Source organism: Elephas maximus, chromosome 20, assembly GCF_024166365.1.
Source record: "Elephas maximus indicus isolate mEleMax1 chromosome 20, mEleMax1 primary haplotype, whole genome shotgun sequence".
Taxonomy (NCBI): domain Eukaryota; kingdom Metazoa; phylum Chordata; class Mammalia; order Proboscidea; family Elephantidae; genus Elephas; species Elephas maximus.
Genome location: NC_064838.1, coordinates 57,374,304 through 57,393,217, shown reverse-complemented (window position 1 = coordinate 57,393,217; position 18,914 = coordinate 57,374,304). Strand labels below are relative to the sequence as shown.

The window sequence follows — 18,914 nt, the reverse complement described above, 5'->3', positions numbered from 1 at the left end:
ACACTGAGGCGGTGGGGAGGGAGCGTGGAGGAGACATGGCACCCAGTAAAGAAGGACAGCCACCCAGCACTGCCCAGCTGCACTCCCTGAGGCCGCCACCTTCATTTCTGAGCGTGCCTTTCCACCTCAGCCCAGCCACTTGGCTCCCCTCCCCAGGTGGACAAGGGCTCTTGGAAAATAGATTCTAGAAGTCAGACAAGACCCCTCTGTGACAAGAACAGGGAATAAACAATAATGAGATGTGGCGTTAAATTAATCACCTCCTTACCTTGTCCCCATTGTACAGATAAGGAAATTGAGGTTTAAAACGATTCCACAACAGGCCCACATCTTGCAGCTACTCTAGGATCTGAATCCAGGTCTGCCTGAGGCCTTTATCCATCTGTCCTCCTGCCTGAGGTGGGGCCAGTCTCCAAGCCTCCGCTCAGGCCCTTCCAGGCCTTCCGCCTCTAGGTACTTTTGGACTGCCCCCTCACTCTCCTGAGACAGGCTATTTGGGCCTGGTCCCACCTCCTTCCATGACACCTCAGAGATATCCCGGGCTCCCTGCAGCCACCCAGAAAAGCCTTCTGCTTTAGGCCCAGCGTCCCAGGGCCCTAGGGCCTCAGGGCCACAGGAAATCCATAAATACAAACACATTTGCATGAAGGCCCGGAGTCTATGTCTGCAGCTGACAGCTCAGTTAGCTTCCGGGACAGAACTACCAGAAGTGAGAGCAGCTGCCACCAGCTTCCTGGGACAAACATATCCCAAGAGCTAGGTTGGTACCATTTCTTGTTTATTTAGACACACAAATAAAAGAGCCTGGTGGCTCGAATAGCTTGTGCTTTTTCTTTTTTTTTTGTCATATATATTTTTTAAAAAAAGATCAACAAATCACCAGTCCCCCACATGTTATCTCCCTACTGAGCAATATATACAGCCTATTAGATATATATATATATATATCTTCAATAGATAACTACATTCAAGTAATGAAACACAGGATTTACAATTTCCCTCTGAGGGCAGAGGAAAGGCAAATTCACACACAGTTCACAGAGGCAGTACGACAAGACCCCAGCCAGGCAGAGCCAAGGCCCCTCTGGGAGTGGGAGGGAGGACCAGCAGCAGAAGTCACGACAATCACACTGTTGCTTATCGTGGGGGTGGGGGTAAGTGCAGATGAAGGGGTAGGGGTGCAGCCTGCTCTGCCTGGGTGCGCGCAGCACTGGCTGGCTGGGGCTTCCTGGCTAGGGCAGGTTGGGCACCATGGCTAAGGACCTCAATTTTCCAGGAGGTGCTCAAATTTGGGGTTCACAAAGGAGAAGCCAGCAAACGCCGTCTGGTCCATGGAGTCGATGAGGTTCTTGTCGCTGTAGGAGAGCCGTGCCTTCTCATTCAGGAACTCCTGGTCGAAGTTGCTATAGTCCCCAGGTGACTTCTACAGGCAGAGGACAGGGGAGGATGAGCACGGCCTAAGAAGGAGCCTTCCAAAATGCTCCTGAATTTCTGAGAACTACCTCCTAAACACCTTGGACCCTATCCCTAGAGCCAGAATCCCTTGTTGGGTTGGGCCAGGCCAGAACTGTCCTTATTTAGGAAAGAAAAGGGAGCCTCTAATTGCCTCTGTGAACAGCTACCTCCTTTGCCATGAGACCAGGAGAATTGGATGGTGCCCAGCTACCATTAATGAACATTTTGATCAAAGATTCTACAGAAAGTAATCCTGATCAAAAGGGAGAAAATGCAGAATAGAATTTAAAATTCTCATGGAATCCAGACTTTTTGTAGTCTTGGAGGTTGGATGAAGCCCTGAAACTATTGCCCAGAAAAAATCTTTAAACCTTAAGCCAAAAATATTCCCTGAAGTCTTCTTTAAACCAAACAATAGTTCAGATTAACTAGTAAGGAATGTCTGTCTTGAGCATTGTGCTTTTTTAAAGAACTGCCCACAAGGGATCCAACTGACAACAGCAACTCAAAGGATTAGATAGGAAACTTAGGAAGAGTGAGTTTACGTTAATGGGGAAGGACAATTCGGAAAAGGAGGGGGAGGATGACTGTACAACTGAAAGAATGTAATCAACGTCACTGAACTGTACATGTAGAAACTGCTGAATTGGTGGCTGTTCTGCTGTGCACATTCTCAAAAATGGCAACAAAAATAAGAAATTATTAGAAAGAAAGAAAAGGAAGTCTCTCTCAAGTACCTGAGAGGAGTCCAAGGAGAAAGGCAGATGTTGCTCCCCCAAGGGGATGAGGGGAACAAGCAGGGAGCTCAGGGCCTGGATAAGGAAGGGTGGGGATCCTCCCTAGCAGGGGCTAGCAAACTACAGCCCGTGGGCCAAATCCAGCCTACCACCTATTGTTGTACAGCCTGCAAGCTAAGAATGGTTTCTATATTTTTAAATGGTTGGAAAAAATAAAAGAATAAAAATATTTAATGGCACATGAAAATTAAAAGAGATCCAAATTTCAGTGTCCATAGATATTTATTAGCACACTGCCATGCCCATTCATTGACATACTGTCTATGGCTGCTTTGAGACAATCTGGTCTGGAAGCCCTAAAATATTTATCATCGAGCCATTTATAGGAAAAGGTTGCTGATCCCTACTCCTCAGGATATAATGAGGTGGTAAGAGAGAGGTCTGAAACTGGTGGCCCTAAGGCCAAACCAAACTAGCCACAACAATCATTTTGGCTAGCATCTGTTTTTGCTTTTTGGGGTTTTTTAAAAATAATTTATTTTTTATTTGTTATTGTTGAGAATATACACAGCAGAACATACACCGATTCTACAGTTTCTGCATGTTCACTTCAATAACACTGATCACATTCTACAAGTTGTGCAACCTTTCTCACCCTCCTTTTCTGAGTTGTTCTCCCCCGTTAACATAAAATCACTGCCCCCCCAAGGTTCCTATCTAATCTTTTGAGTTGCTGTTGTCAATTTGATTCCACATAGTAGCTTTTAAAACAGCTAGCACCTGTTTTAAAGACATTTGAACCACTATTTTAAAATTGGCCAAACTGACATTAAGAAATCCAGATTTCTGGCTTCTTTTGAAAACTGGCAGAGCAGAGCAGCCCTGGGCTCATCTCCTTGCATGCCCACTCCGGGTGCTGAGTACCCTTTGGATGGTTTGCTACAGACCCTCCCACTCCCCACTCTCAATTGCTCATCATGTTTTTCTTAGTGCAGACACATAATTCCAACCCTGTCTCTATCAAAAGTGAGATGCTGCGTGATTTCTTACAGCCAGCCCGGCCTGTTTCACACATGTGGTTAGTTACTTGCGCAGCCTGGGAGGCATTCGAGTTTGTGATCCCCGGTGTAGGGGAAAGTGCTCTGTAACCTCAATGCACCAAAGTGGGGCACGTTACACAGGCTGCCCAGTGGGAACGGCATGTTCAGGTGGAGGAGGGGAAGCAAAGGAGAGAAAGAGAATGGGCAGGGGAACTGTGATCAGAGGAGTCACGGAGCGAAGGCCACAGAGTCCCAACTTCTTAGGCATTCAGGGTGCTCTGAATTCTGGCTCCAACCCGCCTTTGCTCTCCTGCTAGTCCCTGGGGGGGCCTCTTTAGATTCTGGGACTTTGCGTAAACCATCCTTCTCTACCGGAAATGCGTCCTAGCTCTCCTATGTCTGGAGTAATCTCACCAGCCTTGCTCACGTTCCACCTTTCCCGAGGGGTCTCCCAGACCCCATCTCATTCTCCAGATCCTGGGCTCTTGTTGAAAGACCCCCCCCAACACACAACAGCAGCTGGTCATGTGTGGCCTTGTGACTTCTCGTGTACTGTTGTCTTGTATCTCAGACTATCACCAGTGTGCGAGTGTCTTATCTCTCTGACTAGCAGGGGACTTCTCCAGCTCTGGGACCAGGTTTCCCACTTCACTGCATGGCCAACATAGTGCCCCACCCCCAGCAGGCACTGTGCAAACAGTTATTGGAAAATGGATTGGATGGATGCGTGGGAAGAGGGAGCAAAGGCCTTAACTCCAATTCTCAACGCACAGTCCCCTGTACTAAAGAATGCATGTTAAACAAGTGTCTGGATCTCCAGTCCCTAGAGCCATCAATGTCTGTTGAATGACTAACTGAGCGAGGAGACAGAGGGTGAGAATACAAGGGCAGAGGCAGTGACTGAACATGCCAGGGCAGATTGAGGGAGTAGGCTTACTGGAGGAAGGGAGAACAGGGAACTGTGAGTGACACAGAGGAGAGATGGGCGAAGGAGAAGCCCATCCCAGCGGGCAAGGCAGGGGTAACATGGGTGGGCGGCCCCACCCCAAGCAGGCTCACATACCACTTTGGGCTTGAAGGGTGGCTCCACCTGCCGCTTCTCCAGCAGAGTCCAGTTGATGGTCTTGAAGAAGGGGTGGATTTTGATGTTCCCTGTCACCCCCAGCCTCCTGGGTGGGTCCCGTTCAAACAGCTGCAACCCAGCAGGGGCCCTGGTTAGTACCCAAGGGCCATGGGAAACTGAAGCCTTAGCAAACCCCCAGCAGGCCCAAGTGCCAAGATGGGTCTAGCACAGCCTGGGAAGTGCTGGGGCTGAGCAAGGCCTCTCTGGCCTGCTGTGCTCCCAACTTGCTTGAAGACAACAGGCCCTGGGGCTGGTGGGACTTGTGAGTAAAAGCAGTGCCCATTTGTTGAGTGCTTACTATCTGCCTGGCACAGAACTGAACATCATAGTTATTTTCTCTTCCCTACAACTCTGTGAGACAGGTTCTCTTATTATCCCCATTTTGTAGATAAGGAGACAGACTCAAGAGAGGCCAAGTGACCTGCCCAAGGGGTCACCAGCTAGTCATGGGCAGAGCCAGGGTTTGGCCTCAGGACTGTCTGTCTCCTGACCCTGAGCTTTTACTCACCATGCCAGGCTGACTGAATGCACGGCACTCAGATAGGAGCTGCTGGGGGCATAGTGAGGGAGCAATACTCACAAAACGTTGGGACTGGTACATCAGCAAGGCTGCCACTGCAGAGCCAGAAAGCTGCTGGCATTCCCGGGGCCCAGTGTCTGCCACCCCTGCTCCATCCCACCCCAGTCCAGGGTCCCACCTTCTCCAGAATGTCCTTGGACTCCTTGGTAATCCAGCGGGGGTAATGTGGCGTGTCCACACGGATGGACTCGAAGAGTTCATCCTCATCGTCACCGTGGAAGGGAGACTGGCCAATGAGCATCTCATAGAGAAGGACCCCGAAGGACCACCAGTCCACGGAGAAGGAGTACTTCAGGCCCTGCAGGATCTGGGGCCAGAGCGGAGAGGAGCCGTGAGCACGAGCCTGGCCAGGACCCCTCATCCTCCAGGCCTCAGCTTGGACGCAAGCCCTCCCTGACCCACCCTGGTGGACTGGGGGCCAGAAGGGTGCCCAGCTCACCTCGGGAGCAATGTAGTCAGGGGTGCCACAGAAGGTGCTGGCCCGGTTCTCCCCAAATACGTTCTCCTTGCACATTCCAAAGTCAGCAATCTTGATGTGGCCGTCCCGGTCCAGCATCACATTGTCCAGCTTGAGGTCCCTGAGGGGAGGGGGCAGGATAGAGAGACATCAGAGGCCCATCCACCTCCTCCCCAACCACACCACTCGTGTCCCCGTTCTCAGCCTGGAAATCCAGGACTCTCCCCAAGGGTGCAAGGAAATGATGAAGAAGCAGCAGAAGGGGAAAGAAAGGCAAAAACATGTGCTTCCTGAAAGCTGCCTACTGTGTGCAAATGCTGTGCACACACTGAGCTATTTTCCCAAATGCAAAATGAGGCTTGGAGAGGTGGCGTCACTTGCCCAGGGTCTCCCAGCTAGCCAGTGGCAGAGGTGGCCCTCAGGCTCATGTTTGTCTGACTCCACTAGGTAAGAACGATACCTATTTTTGAATAATTAGCTGTTTAAGTAGATAATGTGCACTCACGGTAACAAGCTAAAGTACTAGAACAAGGCACAGATTGCTGTCCCTCATCCTCTGCCCTCAACCCCCAGGCCCTCTTCAGAGCAGTCCTAGACGTGTACAGGCACATCACAGTGTGCATCTCATGCCCAGGCCCTCTTCAGAGCAGTCCTAGACGCGTACAGGCACATCACAGTGTGCATCTCTTGCCCAGGCCCTCTTCAGAGCAGGCCTAGACGCGTACAGGCACATCACAGTGTGCACCTCATGCCCAGGCCCTCTTCAGAGCAGTTCTAGACGCGTACAGGCACATCACAGTGTGCATCTTATGCCCAGGCCCTCTTCAGAGCAGTCCTAGACGTGTACAGGCACATCACAGTGTGCACCTCATGCCCAGGCCCTCTTCAGAGCAGTCCTAGACGTGCACAGGCACATCACAGTGTGCACCTCACGCCCAGGCCCTCTTCAGAGCAATCCTAGATGTGCACAGGCACATCACAGTGTGCACCTCATGCCCAGGCCCTCTTCAGAGCAGTCCTAGACGTGTACAGGCACATCACAGTGTGCATCTCATGCCCCACCTTTTTAAACCTCCTCCAAGATTCGACACACACTGTCGCATCGATTGGTTTTTCACCATGGCATCATTCCACATCAGCACCCGGAGCTCTGCTAGGATTGAACCACAATCTATCACGCGATAATTTATGGAAACCGGTCCCTAATGGTGGATATTTAGATTGCTCAGATGGGGCTTGAGAGCAAGACTGCCTGCTCTAGGAAGAGCTGGATGCTGCCCTGGTACCATTACTGATCGTTTTGCTCAAAGATTCTATAGAAGAACACTGATCAAAATGAGGAAAATGCAGAATAGAATTTCATATTCTCATGGACTCCAGACTTCCTGGAGCCATAGGCTGGATGAACCCCTGAAACTACCGCCCTGAAATAATCTTTAAACCTTAAGACAAAAATATCGCCTGAAGTCTTCTTAAAATCAAACAATATTTTAGCTATACTAGTAAAAAAAGATCTGCCATGAGCGTTATGCTCTTTTAAGAAGTATCTATATGGGATCAAACTGATAACAGCAACTTGAAAGATTAGGTAGGAACCCCAGGGGGTGGTGAGTTTATGTTAATGGATGAGGAGTAACTCAGAAAAAGGGGATGAGAATGGTCGTACAATTTGCAGAATATAATCAATGCCAATAAATGCTACATGCAGAAAAAAAAATACTAAAGCGGAAGAAGAAAAAAAAAGACTGCCTGGTCCGAAAGGCAGACGCTGTAGCAGTCAGTGGTGCCCACCCCCACCCCTGGGGCTGCCCATCTCAGAGTACAGGCAGGGAGCCCCCGGGCCCTGGCACTGTGCCAGCCTCCGTGGAGGGGCCACAAGGCATTCTAACACTGGACTGGGAGGTTTCGGTAAACACCCAACTACAGACTGACTCCAGGCTGAGATGGGGCCTGGCTCAGAGCATTCAGAGGACATAACAGGTTGCAAATTCCTTCCCTCCCGACACCTCCCTGACCCCGCACCTGTAGATGATTCCTTTGCTGTGGAGAAACTGCAGGCCACAGAGGATCTCGGCTGCATAAAACCTGAGCAAAAGAGACAAAGTGTTCTGGGATTTCTGCCGGCCAGCCTTTGCTTCTGCCCATGCCCTCACCCCCACCCCCAGCAGCAGGAAATGCTGCAAGTAACTCCATGGGCAACCTGGGTCTGATCACGCACATCTTGTATTAGGCAAGTGGGGGCTGGCAGCCAAGGCATAAAAGAAAATTACAAAGGCAAAACTCCAAATGAGAGAATTCTCTCCTTGATCATAAGAAGGTGTGCACTCATACAGATAACGCACACACAGAAGCTGGGGGAATGCAAATGGGGAACACACACAGGGGTCCCATGTCATGCAAGTCCGATCACCATCTGAAAGGCTGCTCTGGCTGTGGCCCAAGGAGGGGACAGGACCCTGTGTGCCTGGGCTGTGCGCGTGGCCAGAGCTTGCTCACACACATGGCATCTGGCATGGTGGGCCCAGTGTACCCCTAACCCCCACCCCCCCAGCTCTAGCCCAGGCTGGCTTCTCCAGGGAGAGGGAAGAAGGAACGGAGAGTAGACTGGCAGTGGCTCCGAGCCAGATGTCCCTTCCCACACAGGGCCCTCACGTACGTGGCGCGGTAGAGTTCAAAGCGGCCTTTGTCCTGGATGTGGTACATCAGGTCCCCCCCGTTGAGGAACTCCATCACAAAAAACAGGTGGTCCTGGGGTGGGGGAGGGTGGGAGGCAAGAGGATGGCAGGAATCTCCCTCAATGAGGGCCACTGGGGGCAGGCCCCAAAATAAAGTGGGGGAGACAGTCCCTGGGCTGAAGGGGACAACTGCCCTGGGGTAGGTGTGAGGTGGGAAGACACGATCCTGCCTTAAGTGGTCTCAGAAGGAAGACAAGACCCTCCTCTAAGGAGTCTGGGGGGAGACACAGCCTTGCCTTGGAGAGTCTTCAGGGAGATATTGCCCTGCCTCTAGGGGTCTGAGGGGGGATGTGCCTGTGGGCAATGGCAGTGGAAGGGATGGTCACCTTGGTCTGGAAGGTGCAGAACAGATGGGTGAGAAAGGGGTTCTCCCATGCGAGTGCCAGCACCCGCTTCTCCACCATGGTGCACTCCACGTCATCATCAATCAGAACCACGTCCTTCTTAAGGGCCTTGATAGCGAAGAATTCCTTTTTGCCCTTCAGCTCTGCAAGAAGCACCTGGTGGGTGGGCAAGGATGCTGAGCAGAGGATGGACAGGGTGAAGGTGAAGCAAAGGCCAGGGTGTCATGGTCCCACCTGTAGACTCCTAGCCTCCGCCCACCTACCCAGGAAGAAGCCAGGATAGGGCTGGAAGCAGGTGTCCCTCGGCTCCTGAGTCCAGTCCCTTGAGCTGCCTCAGGGCCACACAGCCCCTCACCTTTCCGAAGCTGCCTTTGCCCAGGACCTTGTGGAAGGTGAAGTTCTCAATGGTACACCTGGTGCTGCCCTCCCAGATCTTGCCATAGGTCCCGCTGTTGTCTGCTCGAGAGATGGTGGCTCAGACTCAGGCCCCTGCCTGGACGACTCCCCACCCCTTGGGTCCATGAGTGAGCTGGGGCAAGGGGCCTCCCTCCTCAGGAGTGTTGCCTCCTCCCAGGTCACACTTGACAGTGGGAAGGAGGCTGGGCCCCATCCTGTGCCCTGGTAGGGAGTGGGGGCTTTGATGCAAGAAATGGGTCCAATCTCACCTGGGCCATCATACCCAGAAAGCCCTGGCTTCTTCTCGAAACTCTGGTAGATCCCAACAGGCTCTGAAGACCCTGAATCCGACCTGCGGGAGGATCTCTGGGGAGGGGCCAGAGACTGGGGGCGGTTAGACAGTCACGCCACTCTCAGAACCCCTAGCCCAAAGGGAGGATCCCTAACTCTAACTCCATGCTCAATACAAATGGGGGACACACACATTTCTAGTGGTCTGGAAGGCATTGATTACAGACCAAAGTTTTGTAAACTGAACTCCACCTTCCCAATGACTGACTTTGTAGATTTTTACGTGTTACCTTCATTTCTGATTGATTCTAGAGTTTTATCTTAAAGTTTTGTGGCAACCCTCAAGCCCTACCCGTACCCAAAAACACATACATTCTGTCTTGTAGTTCAAAATATTCCAGCAACCAGCCCTGAGGTTCCCTAGGTCCATTGTCAAGTAAACAACTGCTTGGATAACTAATTTCTCACAAGAACAAGCCCATCTCCCTCTGCTGCCTAATTCTTGAATTGGGATCTTTCAGAAGTGGGGTCCTGAGTATAAACCACCCTACCCCAACTATGGTTTCCCAGGGAGAGCATACGTTCCTACCCTACTGACCTGGGCCCAGGGTCCCCATGGGGCCTGCCCACCTGGCTGACTTGGTTCAGTGCCTCAGCCAAGAGCTTCTGGTTGATACCGCAGAGGTTGGCTACCTTCTTCTGGCACTTGTGGTGTACATTCATGCCACAGTCTACGTGAGGGAGAGGTGGGGCAGTCAGAACTGCAATCAGGACCGGGTGAGGGCAGCGAGGGGTGGAGGAGGGAGCAGGAGAAACGAGGTGGGGTCTGCTGGGTTTCCCATCTTTAGGAAAAAAATGTATCTGAAGCCATCACGTGCACTTTCAGTATTTCATAATTTAAAGAAGAAAAAGCAGAAGATATGGGATCTAATTCTAAGCCCTCCAAAGAATGTCTGGGCTGTCTCCAACAAGTAACTTCCCTCAACGGGTCTCACATTTCTCATCTGTAAGACGGGAGCCAAGTGAAGCATGGGGACTCTGTAGGGGGTAGTGGGGATTGGCGTTTGCTGAGCACTGGCTGCTGTGTGGCAGGCTGTGGGCAAGCACTTTCTGTGTACCTCTCCTTGCCCCTCATAGGGACTCTCCAGGCCCAGGCCCATCCCCATTTTACACCTGAGGAGCCTGAGGCTCAGAAGGGTGAGGACGCCTGTCCAGTGGTTACACAGCAGGTAAATGGCAGTGCCAGACCAGTAGGGAGGGCCACAGAGGCCTCACCCATGTGACATCCCTCAATGAGGTACAGACAGGATTCCTTAGGGCAAAGGCAGCATTAGTTAGCTCAGTATTAGAGTTAGTTAGCTAGCTGGTAGGAGTTTAGTAGGTTCGGGTGAGCAGGACCCCAGCTGGGTGCGCCCCTCCCGCCCAGCCCCAGATGGCACACACCTGCGCACTTTAATCCTTGCTTCACCAGCCCCCAGAGCAGACTGCCACAGTGGTCACAGAAGGTGGGGCTCATGTAGTTGTACACCTTGAACCGGTGTGGCATGTCAATGTTGAAGCGTTCTTTCTGGAACTGGGGTGGGGGTGGGGTCATAGATCAAGGGTCACATGTCAGCTCTAGCTCCTACCTGCCCCCAACCTCATGGACAGTCAGATGCCCAAGAAGGGTCCACTGGGGACCGGAGGTCAGGAGCCAAGGCGGGAGGAGAGGAAGGGTGAAGAAAAGTAGGAAGGGAGAGTGAGCCCCACAAGGAAAGCCTGGAGAGCCCAAACCCCTCCCACCTAGCCAAGCCTCCCAGATGCCCAGGACCCTGCCCTGGGACCGGCCTCACCATGGTGTCCCGGCTGTTGGCCGCGGTACCAGTGCACCGGCCGATGATCTTGTCGATACATTTCTTGTGGATAGCAGCATTGCATTCTTGAGGAGGCACCGGACAAGAAGGGGTGGGGAAGGCACAGGGAGGGGGCAGAGTCTATGAGCTGGTGCCTGCTGGCCCAGTCCAGCCCTCAACACAAAGCCACCGTTCTCTTTGACAGCCCACACCCTCACCCTTGCAGCAGCCTTGGGCCCGAGTGGGGTTTCTCTCTCCTCCCGTCAGCCCTGGCAGTAGGGGCCTGGGGAGGATGCGGCTGGGAAGATGGGCTGGTCTGAAGGGTCTCAGAGACTGGGGAGAGCTCAAGGCCTCCTGATGGGCAGGGAGGTAGGCAGAGGTGAGGGGCAGGGAGCATTGGAGTGAGGACAGCTGGAGGTGGGAAAGCCCTTTTCCTATGCCCCAGAACACCAAATAGCTCCTAAGTCCTCTCTCCTTGAACACACACACAGACACGCCCCAACAGAGACACCTGTACACACATACACAGCACGTGTAATACTGACAATAGCCTGCTCATATTGAATGTTTACCACGTGCCAGGCACTAAAAATACAGCCTTTATATATTTTATCTCTCTTGATCTTCACAACGACTCTATTAACCCCCTGAAGCACAGAGTAAGGCCACACACCTAGGCAGTACTAGAGCTGGGATTCAAACACAGGCAGCCTAGCTCCAGAGCTCGTGTTCATAACCACTGCCCCACACCATGCTGCACCCGCGTCCACATGGAGAAAGGTATCCTCACGTGTGTATCCAGAGACAAACACATCGAAACGGGAGAACGTGTGCAGCCAGTGGTGTGCTAGTAAGTGCCTGAATCACGGGCTCTCTGGAGGAAAAAAGCACTGGCCAATTTCCATGGTGTAAATACACCCATCATGGCTGATTTCAGGCTACCAATGTGACCTCACTGAACACAGAGTTGAGAATAGATACAGAGAATTGGCTCTTGAGAGCAGGAGTGGGCTGGCTCCAGCTGAATGCAGCTATTATACATACATATACACATACTCTGCCATGGAAAATCCCGTGTACGCATGCGCAAGCACACACAGCCCCTTGTCCAGACACACGGTCCCACCACAGACACAGATATTCCCGTGAGCACACAGGCGCTGGCCAGCACGTGTGCACATGGGCACACAGGTGTGCATACAAACCCAGCTGTGGAGACACTTACGCCTGCATTTGTAGCCTTGCTTGTTGAGACCCCTGAAAGGCAAATCCCCAAGACAGGGTGAGTGAGGGGCAGACCCTGGTGTCAGGGCCTCCCCTGGCCTGTGCCGCCCCCCAGCAGGCTCAGCCAGCCCTCACCAGACGAATTCCTTGCACACAGAACAGAAGGTGGGTTGCCCAAAGAAGGTGGCAATGAACTCGTGGTTCTTGATGTAGTGGATTTTGGCCTGTTTGATGGCTCCACGGCGGTTCATTGTAGGGAACTTGGCCTCGTCCTCACCCCGAATAGACTGCTTGCAATCTGGGGGCCACAGGGTGGTGAAGTGAGTCCCAGGCCCTGGGAGGGCAGCATCCCTGCAGTCCCTCTCCAGGTGGCCCTGGATAGACTGCGATGGGGGCTGCTTCCCCAACCCTGGCCTTGGCTCTGGCTCTGAGCCTGGCAGGGTGGACCTTAAGTTCCCAGCTCAGGTGGTGGTTGCGGGGGGGGTCTTACCCACGTCTTCCAAGAAATATTGCACTGACATCAACACCTTGGCCTGGGGTTGAAGGTCCAGCTGTGGGGGTGAGGGCGGGGGGACAAGAAGGTCAGCGAGGGCGGGCCTGGGCCAGGCTAGACTCAGAACCCGCCCCCATGCTTGGTCCCTTGAGGCCAAGCCAGGCCTGGCAGCCTAGCCGGACACCTGGCTGCCCAGTGTGGGCAGGGCCCCACCCCTGAGCCCCGCCCCCCACCCTTCACCCAGGGTTATTATTACATTTAGGGAAGTGAAAGGATCCAGCCCACACCCAGCCCGGCCACATGGCCCCGGGAACAGAGTGGGAAGGAAGGGAAACTCCCCACCCCCAGCCCCCGCTGCCCCCCCAACAAGGACCTCAGAATGGAGACACCCTGACCTCCCATGTACACATGCAGGGAGACAGACACACATGCATACTAACACGCCCTATGCTGGGTCTCAGGCTTTATTTTTAAAAGCTTGTCTTCTCTATGAAGCCCTCCTTGATTGGCCCCTCTGCTCTGCATTTCCAGTCTCCTTGGAGCCCTGGCGACACAGTGGTTTAAGAGCTCGGGTGCTAACCAAAAGGTCAGCAGTTTGAATCCACTGGCAGCTCCTTGGAAACCCTATGGGGCAGCTCTACTCTGTACTATAGGGTCGTTGAGTTGGAATCCACTCGGTGGCAACTGCTTTGGTTTGGTTTTCACAGAGACTGGGCACTCCTGCTCCTGAGCGCAGGACCCAAGCCTCAATTCCCTCCCGTCCCCCAGAACCAGGCCTGGTGGCTGACATTCTCCCTTGGGGGAGTGGAGAGAAAGCACAGCAAGGAGACCAGGGTATCCCTGCCTGCCCAGGGATGGGTGCAGCCCTGTGTCAACTTCTTTCCTGCCCCAGCCCCTTCACCCCTCGCTGGAGGCTGACCAGAGCCACAGATGGTCACAGAGCCTTTTCCTGCTGAGGATTCTAGCTGCAGAAACCCACACGTAACACTGGAGGCGGGATGTGCAGCCAACACAGGCATTCTGGTGTCACCTGGAACTGTGCCACACATGGCCACGCAGACACATGCATGTGCGTACCCCCAGCTTCGGCACATGGGTGGTGGGCAGGGCCATCAGCATCAGCCATCCTCTTCTCCTAGCTCCTTGCTGTTAAAGATCATAACTGCTGTTCTCAAATGCCTGCCTAGGCCTGGGGTATCTGTGAAGGTTCCACAAAGAAGTGGGACAGCAGGTGTCTCTGTGAAGGGGGACTAGTGGCCTGGTGTTAGGGCAGGGATGCGCCCTTTTATACAGTTTGAAAGCTTCTACCATATACACAGCCTACCTTTAAACACTGAAAGGGAAAAAAGTAATGGCAAGAAGGCTGGCTCTCTGTAGCATCCACCATGTGCCAGGCTCTGTACTAAGGTGTTTACATCTAGTTCAGTCCATCTGAACAACAGACCTGAGGCAGGGACTTTTATAAGCTCCCTTTTACAGCTGCAAAAACAGAAGCTCAGAGGCTGAGGATCTGGGAAACTACAGAGCAGGGATTCGATCCCAGGCTCTGTCTGCTGCAGAGCTGCCCTCGTGGCCAGCACAGGGCCCGACCCTGTGGCCGTGCTCACTCAGCACAGCAGCGCACACACGCACACACACACACGCATGCACATGCACATACATGCACAAGACCGTGGCCCGCATGCTGCTCACCCAGAACTCGGCCTTGCCGTTGTTCTTCTTGCAGCGCTCGGCCAGCACCGACACGCCCACGGTCACCTCGGACACTGGGTCTTCGGCCGCCCGCATCAGCACAATCTGGATGACGCGGCCCTCATAGATGTGGGCGTCAAACGATGACTTCCACTCAGGATACATGGTCGGCTTCTTCTGCACCAGTGTCTTCCCTCGCTCTGCAATGGGGCCAGTCAGGCATGGTCAGGGTGGGCCCCTCGGTCCCTCCCTAGACCTCCCACAGCCTTCAACCCTGGCAGAAACTGACTGGCTCTCCCTCCCTGAGGGACCCTGGGGCTCCCCTGTGTCCTTGGGACTACTTTGTTGACCTCGCCAGCCTCACCTTTCCCATGACACACTCCCATACACTGGGCTGCCTGCAGCTCCCCCAGGGCACCTTGTTAGGCCCCACCTCCAGGCCTTGCTACTACGTGCCCTCTCCCTGGGACCCTTTTCCTTCAGCCCCACTTGGAAGCCACCTTCCCTCTGTACTCACTCAGTGAACACGTGCCAAGAGCCCCCCCGACCCCGTACCAGCCATGGTACTGGAGGCAAGGAATGTGGCAAAAGAAAAATGGGCCCAGTGCCTATTCTCCCAGAGCCCCAGTCTCAGACAGGGACAGATGTGAACCAACTCATCCCTAAAGTAAACGTTAAGTCACAGCTGTGACAAGGTTGAAGAGAGCAAGACCTGTGGTTCTAGACCCACCCATGATCAGGTGCCCTGAGCCAGCCTGGGGGTCAGAGAAGGCTTCCCAGAGCAAAGGACAGCTCAGCTGAGACCTGAGAGACAAGCACGGGTTCACCAGGTGAGAGCACAAGCAAGATAGAACATGCAAGACGTCTGCCTCCTCCAGGAAGTCCTCTCTGACTGACCCCAGGCTGGAGGTGCCTCCTCTGGGCTTCCCCATCACAGGACTCACTGCCTGGTGACATATCCACCTCTCCAACCTGACTGTGAGCCCCAGGAGGGCAGGGCCAGGTCAGTGCTGGAGCACATCAGTGTCCTCAACACCCAGCACAGAGGCACATGCAGAAATTGACAGGTAAAACTATCAATGGGAGAGGAGCTAGACACCCCAGTTCCTAGACAGCCCTCAATTTAGCCAGCATTTGAGGCCCTAGAGGGACTCGGTGCCCTCTGCTTTTGTCCACAGCTGAGTTGGACAGGGAGGCAAGGACAAGGAGGAGAAGCCCCTAGAGGCCTGAGGAATGAGGAAAGCCACCTCTGATCCCAGCCCCACTGGCTGCCTGCATCTCTCCAGGGTCCAGCCTCCAGCCCTACCTGTGCTGAGTGCCTCCTTCATCTTCACGGCACAGAAGGGCTGGTTCACCTCATCCGTGGCCTGCAGGGAGCCCAGCTCATAGGAGTTGAAAGCGATGCGCAGGAATGGCGCCATGGCGGGGCCTGCGGTGGGGCTGTGGAGACAACAGGGTGAGGCTGGGCAGCCAGGGCGGGTCCAGTGGGGACAGGCATGGGAGGCAGACAGGTATGTGTTCCCCTGAAGCTCTCACGCCATGGGGTTTGGCCCACATGGTGCTTAAATGCACTAGTCCTATTTGCCAACGTTAAACACTGAGACGTTTAATGTAAGTCTGGATATGTGATGGCTCTGGTAAAAGCAAAAGATGTGGGGACATTGGGCCCACTGGGCCACAGCCAGCTGGCACCAGGATGGCTGCCCCTTTGTCAGGCACCCCTGCCAGTCCATCCCAGTCCAGGGGCGCCCTCTCACTCCTCTCCAAAATTGACCCGGGCCCTGGAGGAATTTGAGTCTGTGACTCCTGAGTCAGTCAGTTGGGGTCACTCACCCAACTGCTGGGCACCTACTGCGTGCCAGGTACCTAGTATGTGCTGGGCTCCAGCACCTCAGTGCCAGTAGTTGCTGGTCAAAATGGGCAGGATAGTACCCTCTCCTCCACCTACCCAGCCCTATGCAGCCCTTCTTGGTTTTCAAAACTGAACTTTTGCTCGTAAGTACCCAGGCAGACAAGCAGGGTTGAGATGACTACCCCCACTTTTCAACAGGGAAACAGGAACCCTGAGGCTCAGCCAGAACAGAAAGCCAGGATTCCACTCATTCAGAACCCACATCAGTGTGCCCAACCCTCTGAACCCAGGCCCCTCAGGTCAAGAGCCTCTCAGCTGCCTGGAAGGGTACCAGTACTTACAAACTATTTTTTCCCCCAAATATAAAACTATTTTAATACTGAATATAACATTGAATATCCACTTTAAACCTCAAAGGCTGGCCCCTACAATCCCGCATTCCTCACCATTCCCCAAGTCGAGGGCCACTACAGGAGGTGACCCCAGGGGTCCTCTTAGGTTGCCATTTGTGGTGTGTACACACGGGCATACTCACGCACCTGTACAGACACTGGCTTCTGGACCAAGCCCCACACATGGGCCACACCATAACCATGGCCGAACGAACGCTCACTGTCCACACGCATGTGTATGGACTCACTAATCCTGAACACAGGTCTGCACACAGGGGCAGACTCAGACACACAACCCCAGACACACATAACAGTCACCCCTCCTGGGATGGCTCCCTGCCGCTCCACAAGGCGGCCAGGGCAGCCATCAAGTCCAGATGAGCTCACAGGAAACACTGACCTCAACCGACCGCCCATCCCAGGGGCCCGGCCAGACCTCTGAGGCCAGTAGCCAGAGTAGACCCCACCTCGTCTCCTGCCAAGCCTGGCTCCTACTCATGGGAATGAAGGCGGGTGTGTGAGCTCATGCCAGACCCCAGGCCCCAAAGCCTTCAGCCTGAGACCAGTCAGGTGGGCAATGAGTGCAGGGGAGCCAGGCCAGTGCCCAGTCCTCTTGGCAGACAGAGAGCGCTCCTCCCTGGGCTGGAACTGCCTGAGTGTGCATGTTGGAGCATGTGAGGGTGTGTGTATGGGTGCAGGGGGTCTGCGTGAGCGTGACTGTGCACAGCTGTAGAAGTGTGTGTGCCTGCAAGTCCATGTGAGGGGGCCGCACCCAGTAAATTTCGGCATGCAGAGCAAGGCTGCGAGCGCCTGGCTGTGAGCATGTGAGTCTAGGTGAGTGTGCCCACACCCTTGGGCAAGAGGACGTCTTATCCTTCCTCCCCCTTGCCTGGCCAGGTGAGCACTCCCTGAGGGTCCTAAATAATCTGCTCCTGGACAGCACATGAAAAACCCTGGTGGCGCAGTGGTTAAGTGCTATGGCTGCTAACCAAGAGGTCAGCAGTTCAAATCTGCCAGGTGCTCCTTGGAAACTCTATGGGCAGTTCTACTCTGTCCTATAGGGTCACTATGAGTCAGAATCGACTCGACGGCAGTGGGTTTGGTTTTTCTGGTTTGGACAGCACACGCTGGCCACACTTCTGCATCCCAGTAGACACGGCTAAGGCTCGCACTTGCTTCCTAACAGGGTAACCATAAGACCCAGGTGGGTTAAGGGCCGACTTTCTGAGTACCTCAGGATGAGGGCTGCGTGGGCAGGCAGGCAGGAAAAAGGGGGAGCGGGATGCTGCAGGGAGCCTGGGCTGCTGGGGGGCAACGGGGATCAGGGCAGCCTCAGGTGGCATAATGATGGTCAGGCTGCCTGGGCACAAGACCCCAACGCCAACACTTGCTTATCTGTGGGACTCTGGGCAGGTCTCTTGGCCGCTCTGAGCCTCAGTTCCTCCCATCTTCCAGATGAAGAATGAATGGTCCCTTGGTTCAGGGGTTGTCATGAGGATGAGAACTCATGTAGGCCAGGGCCAGCATCAACACAACAGACCTCGGGGAGGAGTCCCTGTATCACTTGGAGTACCCGTCCCTCACCTATGCACCTCCCCTCACGCTGCATCCATTCCACCTGTAAAAAAGCCTGGCAGACAGTTCAGGTAACTGATCCCATTTCTCAGATGGGAAACCAAACCTCCAGGATCATACAGCAACACATCCTGGGGCACCTGTGAGTTCCAAACACCTGCTCCTCTTCTCTGCTGCCTCCCTGAGGGCCTGGCCCAGGTTGCCTGCAAGCTATAAGGCTTCACCTGCTCCTAGCCTGACCAGAAGGAGGAGCTGTACATGGGAGCCATGAGAGCTGTGTGGAGGAGGCAGGGGTCAGAGAAGCCCCAGGAGGGAGAGGCAGAGTCCTGGCTAGCCTCCCTGCCCAGCCTCAGGCCGCACATCAGGCTTAGCCCTCCAGCTCCCTGGGGTCACACCTGGAGCAGCTGTTTTTCACAGTTAGAAGCCACTGGAGGGAAAACCACAACCACAGCAGGCCAGAGCCCCAGTCCCAAGCCTGCATGGCTAGGCCACAGCACCATGGGAGAGGGAATCTGTGGTCTGTGTGGTAGCCCCAGCTACCCAGTAGCAACCTTGGTACAATGTACCAGATGGTCAGACAGTCTTGACTTCCTAGGACTAAAACTAGGGCATGGGCCTGGCCAGGTTCTATTACCTCCTGGCCCCAAATTGTACCTTTTGGACCCAAGGAGGGAGACAGACACCACGAACAGGTGA

General features: G+C 54.0%; 1 protein-coding gene across 2 annotated transcripts in view; it reads right to left on the bottom strand.

Annotated features, from left to right (window-relative positions):
* Positions 1–747: 747 nt before the first annotated feature.
* The window catches only part of PRKCD (protein kinase C delta), a 32,213-nt gene continuing 14,046 nt past the window's right edge, over positions 748–18,914 (bottom strand). Inside the window, exons 3-19 of one of the 2 annotated variants that reach the window (XM_049862513.1) lie at positions 15,706–15,839; positions 14,400–14,599; positions 12,705–12,765; positions 12,350–12,512; positions 12,216–12,247; positions 10,991–11,076; positions 10,602–10,731; positions 9,789–9,889; positions 9,137–9,251; positions 8,827–8,927; positions 8,454–8,627; positions 8,049–8,140; positions 7,415–7,477; positions 5,375–5,513; positions 5,054–5,242; positions 4,296–4,424; positions 748–1,423 (exon numbers count right to left, since the gene is read on the bottom strand). In XM_049862513.1, coding sequence (XP_049718470.1) covers positions 1,265–1,423; positions 4,296–4,424; positions 5,054–5,242; positions 5,375–5,513; positions 7,415–7,477; positions 8,049–8,140; positions 8,454–8,627; positions 8,827–8,927; positions 9,137–9,251; positions 9,789–9,889; positions 10,602–10,731; positions 10,991–11,076; positions 12,216–12,247; positions 12,350–12,512; positions 12,705–12,765; positions 14,400–14,599; positions 15,706–15,820 — 2,049 coding nt within the window. In that variant the 5' untranslated portion in view covers positions 15,821–15,839 and the 3' untranslated portion in view covers positions 748–1,264. The remainder of the gene's footprint in view (positions 1,424–4,295; positions 4,425–5,053; positions 5,243–5,374; positions 5,514–7,414; positions 7,478–8,048; positions 8,141–8,453; positions 8,628–8,826; positions 8,928–9,136; positions 9,252–9,788; positions 9,890–10,601; positions 10,732–10,990; positions 11,077–12,215; positions 12,248–12,349; positions 12,513–12,704; positions 12,766–14,399; positions 14,600–15,705; positions 15,840–18,914) is intronic. The other variant, XM_049862514.1, reaches the window with a different exon arrangement.